At 41.2% G+C, this 7,906-nt stretch overlaps 2 protein-coding genes across 2 annotated transcripts in view; both read right to left on the bottom strand.

The window, feature by feature from the left end:
- Positions 1–4,781, bottom strand: part of gfod1 (glucose-fructose oxidoreductase domain containing 1) — a 42,731-nt gene extending 37,950 nt beyond the window's left edge. The window contains exon 1 of the mRNA XM_014027735.1: positions 3,009–4,781. Coding sequence (XP_013883189.1) covers positions 3,009–3,261 — 253 coding nt within the window. The 5' untranslated portion in view covers positions 3,262–4,781. The remainder of the gene's footprint in view (positions 1–3,008) is intronic.
- Positions 4,782–4,857: 76 nt separating this feature from the next.
- Positions 4,858–7,906, bottom strand: part of slc12a7b (solute carrier family 12 member 7b) — a gene marked incomplete in the record, with an annotated part of 78,138 nt that continues 75,089 nt past the window's right edge. The window contains 1 exon segment of the mRNA XM_014027734.1: positions 4,858–6,760. Within this exon segment, the coding sequence (XP_013883188.1) occupies positions 6,669–6,760 (92 nt within the window).

Genomic DNA, 7,906 nt, shown 5'->3' with positions numbered 1-7,906 from the left:
ATGTGGCAGTGGAAGATGTCAAAGCAGTTTGGAGAGAAAAACAAAGTAAACAACAAAAAAAGAAAACAATTAATCGATTATTAAATTAGTCATCGATTATTTTAATAATCGATTAGTCATCGATTAATCGTGGCAGCCCTAGTTAGTATGTTTTGCATGAAATCTGTTGGTGAATCTGAGCCATTTACTCCAACAACTTGGTGTTTTAGCAAAATATTTCATGAACTACTGAACAGATTTGAATGAAACTTGCACAAATTAATCATTGGATGTACAACTCACATCAGTTCAAGATGGTCACCAGCTCTAACCCAGTCAAATGAACAGAWATTTAACTAAAATTTGATGTGGTAGTAGCTGAGAGTCATCTTCAATGCATATTTAAAACATAAGTAAATAAAATCTCACCATATGGGATCAACATATTATTGAAATGTTTGACCAGAAAGGCTCCAGCTATACTCCAGCTCTACCCCATCATACAAAAATTGTAGCATACGACTCTGGATTAAAAGGCGGCGGGTGATATGCATTCCTTCAAGGAATGACGGGCGTTTTTCAGTGTCACCCAGTCTTTGATAACGGACTGTGGAAAACCTTCACACACACAGAGACGTGTTGATGCTCCAGGGGTCGGCTGACCAGCTGGTAGTTCAAACAGATCAATTCCATTTCATAACATGAGCACACAGTCTCCACTCCAAATACAGGTCAGTTTATCACAGCTCTCTACTAGCTGCTCAGGTTTGGTTCAACAAGCTAAACAGCATCCCGAACTGTCTGATGACGACGACGACAACGATGACGACGACGACGACAACAATAAATGCATGGCTTTTTATCATCCCCACAAAAGGCGAGAGGCAGATATGTTTTTGCCTGTGTCTGTGTAGACTTAGTTAAATATTTCAGGAACAACTGGGTAGATTTTAATGAGTAATCCCTAAATTTAAATATATAAAACAACTGCATTTAGAGATTCAAGATGGCCGCCACAGCTGAGAAACTTCATCAAAAAACCCAAACAGCTACAACTCATCAGATTTTACAAATATTAGAAGTGACAGTATCTGAGAGTCATTCCCAACACACCGGGTTTGGTTTCCAAGCTTTTACCATTAATGATTGCATTCAATTTGGTTCGTCTGTTAGCAAAATATTTCATCAACGGTTGGACATATTTTCATGAAACTTCCAGGTAGTTGTGATCGTATGGAAATCTACAACTGATTAAAATGTGGAGTCATCCCCTTTCAAGAATGCCGCCACATTAACCAACACAAAAACGGTTAGAAATGAATCAGGTTTACAGATACTGAGCTCAAGTTTGGTGTGGTAGTAGCTGAGAGTCACCCTCAACACACACTGAATGGTAACTTTTTTATTTTTAAGATGTGACAATATCACACAAGTTTGYGTAGTCATTTCTCGTCACACCATGACTCTATAGCAGAACACTGACATGGAAGCTGGCGGGCGATATGATTTCTATGAAAACATGTTAGGCCTTAAATGCTGGGCTTATTTCACAGAGGAACACACGTGAGTAAACCTGTCAGTAAACATGATAAAAAGCTCCACGCCAAATTAAAAAGGGGAAGTTGTTTATCTGCCGGGTTAAAGAGAAYGTTTGTTCAGGCAGCGTCTTTCATTTATTCTTTCAGTGAGTGAGAAGATGCTGCCTTTCACTTCCTGCTCTGCAGCTGAGATGGAGATCAGGTGTCTGWGAACATCTCGTCTCCTCCCTGGGAGTTCTGCATCTGTAAATCTGGTCTGCCTCTGAACGTTTGTCAGAAGATGAACGGTCACTGATTACTTCCTGAAAGTTTCACAAAAACTCATTCAGTGGTCCATGAGATATTTTGCTAACAGACAAACAGTGTTGACTCTAGGCGGATGTCCCGATCAGATACTCAGTATCGGTGGCAGATATGGCCATTTTTTGAAAATCTGGTAGAATCGGATTTAGTCATGTGATCGAGCCGATCCAGTTTTCAGCATCATCATGCTTTACAACTGCTGTGAAGAAGTCTAGACGCACACAAGTATGTAACCATGTCTACAGTGTGGGAACACTTTTCAGTGGAAAACAATGATGCTGAAACTGCATCTTGCAAAATCTGCAAACTGGATGTTTCTCGTGGTGGGAACAGCAGGACTCGCTTTAATACTACCAACCTTGTCACTTGGAAAGAAATAAAACTATCAGATCGGAATCGGAAAGACTAATCGTTAAAAAAAAAATCGGATTGTATCGGGAGCCAAAATATCTGGATCGGGACATCCCTAATTGACTCTAACACAATATCACACAATACAAAAATACTTGCAGGATATGTTTAGGAATACTCACAGCTACTGCCACGCTGAGTTCAGCAAAGATATCTGTGAAACTGACTGAATTTTGGCCATTTTTTGTGTTTTTAAGTTGTGTTGGCTGTGGCGACCATCTTGAATTGTGTAGGCTCCAAAAATGAAACAGTTGTAGATAAACCTTTATTGATTATTTCCTGAAGGTTTCCTTAAAGAATATCCAGTGGTTCGTGAGATATTATGCTAACAGAAAGACATGGATAATTTTGAAGTAAGGATTTGGTGCAATTTGTTAGTGCTATGGATATGTGTTGGGAATCAGTCTCTGCTATAACCACACCTAATTTTAGGTGCATATCTGCAAGACTGACTGAGTTACAGGCATTTTTTTTGTGTGTTTTAATGTTGATTAGCTGTGGAAGCCATCTTGAATCAGGTTAATCTTAAAATGTAATCACTTGGAGATGTGCATGCAGCGATTCCTTTCTGTGAGTTTGAGTAAAATGTGCCCAGTGGTTAATGAGATATTTTGCTAACAGACACGCACAGGGGCCTTCAGCTGCTGCAGAGACGGCTCCCTCCACCTGCAGGGCTCCATCCTGACTCCGCTCCCCCTCCGGAGCACACATCCATCCAGAGATGCAGCACCAGCAGGGCCGCAGCATCCACCTCCCCCTCCTCCCTGTCGGACTCACCCAGCGTTTTGACGGCGATCTGGCGCGTCAGAGGCGGCGGCAGGTTGATGCAGACCAGGTCCACGTCCTGGTGCAGCAGCACGTCGTCGATCCGGTTGGTGTAAAACGGGACGTTCATCTCCTTGGCCAGCTCCTCCGCCTCCTCCTGGGTCCGGCCCCACAGCGCCTTCACGGCGAAGCCTTCGTTCTTCAGCAGCGGGATGATCACCCGGGCCGTCAGGCTGGTGCCGAACACGCCGACTCCGGGGAGCATGGCTCGGCTTCTTTTTTTAAAATCCTCTCAGCGCTGCGGTTTGGGTTTTACTCCGTCAGGCGGCTCCGAGTGAAGCCAGGAGCTGCTGCGGCGGGTCGAGCTCGGCTCAGGTTGGCCATCCACCTGCAGCAACACACCCGCTGCGCTGCATTCTCTCCTGCCGCTCGACAAACACTGTCCCCGCCGGAAATAAATCACCAAAAAACAAGACGGAAAACCCGGTCCGTCTTTCAAGTAATATTTAAGCGCACCGATGATTCCGGTCCTCAGCTCGTCCGCGTCTCAGCGCGACCGGGGCAGAGCAGGGTTCGGTCTTCATTCACCTCCAGAAGAGCGCGGCGGTGGAATTTAGAAAATAAAGGCCCAGAAAGGAGCTTCGTCTGGCGGCAGGCTGACAGAGACACAGAGCCCGCCTTCGAGCACCGGAGCGTCTCTCAACGCTGCGGCGTCTCGGTGCTGACGGCTGCTGTTCACACTGCGGCTCCACACCGGGACCGGAAATAGAACGCCACAGGTCATTTCAAAATAAAAGCCGCAAACTCCTGTTTCTCTGACCTTTCCAATTGTGGTGCATTTCTTGTTTTTAAGATAAATTAACGGAAAAACGGTATTTTTTTTTTTTAAAAAAAGTGTACAACCTTTTTTTACGCAAAATTATCGCCTTTTTTCTAGTTTCACCTGTATGCCATGACACACTGAATGACAGTTATTGAAAATCAGCCATGATACATTTAATGTTTTTGAGTCACCATCATTGATCATGTGCAGTAGTCCATTTGTGTTCTGAACGACTTATCATGGCATTTTTAATCTTTTTTATACATTTTTTGAAGCTTTAMGGACAGCAATTTTGTTTCAATGACAATGACATTCTGACTCTGAAGCTCTGGTCACCTATATTCACAAGCAGGTTTAATGCTCTGTTGTAAGTTTTAAAATCTGAAACCTGAGAACCTCTTAAATAAGAGTTGTCTTGTTTGACATACAGTAAATGCTCTCCTCTGAATACAGGTTAAGCCTGATACCCAGTCAGTTTCACTCCAAGGCTCTGTTTACATGTGAAAGATCTCTTGAAACGTTCATATTTTTCCAGTGTTGATTGTATCAAGTGAATGTGAAATAAAACATGTTTACACTGTAATGCTGTTGAATCCACTGTAGTCTCCAGGTCACTCACTAGCACTGTGATGTTTGCATTTCAGTGACACGATAAGACATTTTAATCTGGAGCAAGAAAACAGTTAYATCCAAAACGGTGAACGTAAGACTTTCATTTTGATGACGGTAATGATGGTAAATAACAAATAATGCTRTCTCCCAATGTTACTGTTGGTTATCTACTCATACAAAGATTGAAAAAGCTTCAGTTTCAGAGAAAAAAGACCAATGTTTCTCTGTACATGAACAGCTGAACAAAGAAAACCTGGGCTTCAGTTTAAAACTTGGACATAAAATATGGCGGGCAGTATGCATTCCTTCCTGGAGTGCTAGGCTTTTTTTTTTTATGTTTTACAAAACACAGCATCTTTATAACTTTTTTAGTGATCTACTAAGCTAAGATTTTGCAAGCAAAGTCTCCTCAGTTCAGTAAGCACGTTAAAAACAACAAGAACCTTCTTTATTGAATCATTTGTTACAACTGTCACACTTTTGCAATTCAAACGATTTTGGTTTTTATGGAGATCTCCTGTTTTATCTTTGGTAGCTAAGAAAAAAAAATGAAATAAACAGTAACATTGAACTTCATGTGTTGACAGATTTCCCTCCGTTAGTTTTCAGCGGGTGGCTCCATCTATTTGTTTCAGTCCAGATGATGAATGATGATCCAGTTGTTACTTGTGGGTTGGGAGGAAAACAACAATAAACGAGCAAACTGGACAACCTCTGTTGTCGCACAGAACCCCTCCTCCTTTTGTAAAACTCACACTGGAAATGTACACTTCAAATAACAGATCAGTCATATCGTTACAAACACTACAAAGTAAAGAACAATAACAAACAACAACTGAACGCAACAATAACAGACACGTTTCATAATTGAATTTCACAAGCCCATATTTGTCCTCACAGAACAGCAGGAAAATATGAAAAAAAAAAAGAGAACAACAACAACAACAGAATAACTAGTCAGGAGAAGAAACTGTGGAGGTACACATAAAGGGCAGACATCCTCTTATCTTTCCAACATCCCTGACTCTCTGCCACTCTGAAACGCAAAACAACAACAAAAAACAAAACAAAAAAAAAAAACACTTTCCTCATTTAGACATTTAATTTAAATCCTCTGGCAGAAATGAGCAGCGCCATCAATAAATAAAAAAAAGAACTAATAGATGAAACGTTTCCAAAGATTAAATATCATCTAAAAATCAATATGGCTTTGCGATGAGATGCAATAATCATACTTCCACAGTTTCTTTGTGGTCATTTTGGCACTTTGTTTTTCCTTTTTTCTCCTACGTATCCATTCATCTACGTAGTCTGGGACTGAAAGCCAAACATTTTAGCTGAGTAAAACAATAAAAACACACACACACACACAAAAAAAAGAAGAAGAAGCGTTCGCTATTTGCATTCTTCTAGGTTTCTGGAAGAATTTAGTGGTGCTGACAAACGAGTCCTTAGTGGCTCAAAACAAAAAGTAAAAGCCCACAAGCAAATAAGTGCTAAAACTGTGCAAAGTTTACAGTGCTTTAACAGTATGGGGGGAGAAAAATACACCAATTCCCTCAAGTCAAATTGTCCTTTTACATCAGTTGTTATTGCCAACTATTCTAAAATACGTAAATCTTGGAGCCAATCTATTGAAATAATTCACTAATGTATGCTGCCAAACAGCTCTTGGATTTAAACATTAACAAAGAGAAGTCGAAACTATTTGCGTTACGTTACTGACATTAAAAAATAAACACCCGCTTTGCTTTCGGGCTCTGAAAACAACAGTTTCCCCACCTCCGATCCATTCTGCAGGCGGGTGCAGGTTTCTGTCAGGTCCAGAGCTGAACGTACCGACAACAAGCTTCAAATCAAGACATTCACTTCTTCTCTGCTGACCTTCACACCCAGTAACTGAACGACATCAACACTTGAAGGAAAGAACATAAAGACGGATGAGAGCGTTTAGGTTAAACGACAAATAAAGTGTCTCAGTCTTCCTGTGTAGGGGTTCTGTGGCCCACATCCACGTGTTTCAGTTTTTATTTTTCAGCCAGTCACACCGTTGTCTTCTGACTCCTTTCAGACCACCCGTCAGTCCCAGGTGAACCCCTACCCTTCATTAAAAAAATAAAATAAAAATTGGGTTTCTTCACTCCAAAAAATACCTGGTGACTGGTATTCATGGCAGCATGTCCATGAGTGCAGTGACGGACAGGAGGAGTTTGTTATAGGATTTTWAAAAAATAAAATTAAAAGTAGATAGTGATCACTTCTCTGCCACCGCCTCGCACCAGGAGGACTCGGTTGAGACCCTCGAGSAGAACCTCCAGGAACTCCATGTCTGAGTTGACAGCGGTCAAGGTACAATGATAAACGTATCAGTGGACATTGGGAGGTTCTTTGCACTCAATGTCATTTTCATCTCTAACAATTAGGGCTAAATGTGCTATTGACAATCATTTTTAAAGTCAATTTCTGTAGATCTTCTCAAGAAGCCCACCCCCACACAGGGGTCCCAAACCYAACRTTGGGAACCACTGATGTAGAGTGCTAGAACTCTGCCACCTGCTGATGGATGTTGTGACCTGGGCTGTGTTAGCACAACCCTACAATGTTAGACATCACACAGAACATGCAGATTCTCAGGTCTGCCAGTTGTGTATTAAGAGTACAGTGGACTCATGACTGGTTAAACTAACAGTTCTGGACCTTTGTTCTTATCTAGAAATCAGATTTGAACCTTTAGATCTAAAGTTGGTGAATGTCTGATTTACAACAACCCCACTTCCACCTCAGTCCTCGTTCAGTCCACATAGAGACAAACGTTCACACTCTCACTCACACTTACGAACAATTTAGAGTCACCAGTCAACCAAACGTATTGTTTTGGCTATTGGGAGGGAACCAGAGTGGCTGGAGAAAACCCACTCGTTCACGTTAATTCCACACAGAAAGGCTCCGGTTCAGGAGACAAACCTGCAACCTTCTTGCTGAGAGGCGACAGCTCTGACCACTGCTCCACCGTGCCGCCCTGACCTCATATAATAATTCTGATGCATCAGAATAAACTGGTGAAACAACCTTTGTGCAATGACTGCTTCTCACCACTTGGGGCAACAGAAACAAAGTCAACTGACAGCAAACCATCTCCTTTACTTATAAACATTATTCCTCCAGGTTCATGTTTGTGACCATTTGGCAGTGTTGCATAAAGTACCACAAAGTGATACTTCAGTAAAAAAAAAGTACAAGTATCTTACAAAAAAATTACTTTGGTAAAAGTTAAAGTCTCCTTTAGGAATATTACTTGTGTAAAAGTCTTAAAGTATTTGATATTTTTTGTACTTAAGTATTAAAAGTAAAAGTACTGATTTAAAATGAGCAGTTAGATTTTCTGAAATGACATTTGTTAGTAGGTGACCTCCCCCAAAAATGCAGAAATGACTATTGTAATAAAATAATTAATGTTAAATTTAGGATGCACTAG

Source organism: Austrofundulus limnaeus, unplaced genomic scaffold, assembly GCF_001266775.1.
Source record: "Austrofundulus limnaeus strain Quisiro unplaced genomic scaffold, Austrofundulus_limnaeus-1.0 Scaffold679, whole genome shotgun sequence".
Classification (NCBI taxonomy): domain Eukaryota; kingdom Metazoa; phylum Chordata; class Actinopteri; order Cyprinodontiformes; family Rivulidae; genus Austrofundulus; species Austrofundulus limnaeus.
The sequence above is the reverse complement of the archived record's forward strand: the minus strand, read 5'-3'. Positions and strand labels throughout refer to the sequence as shown.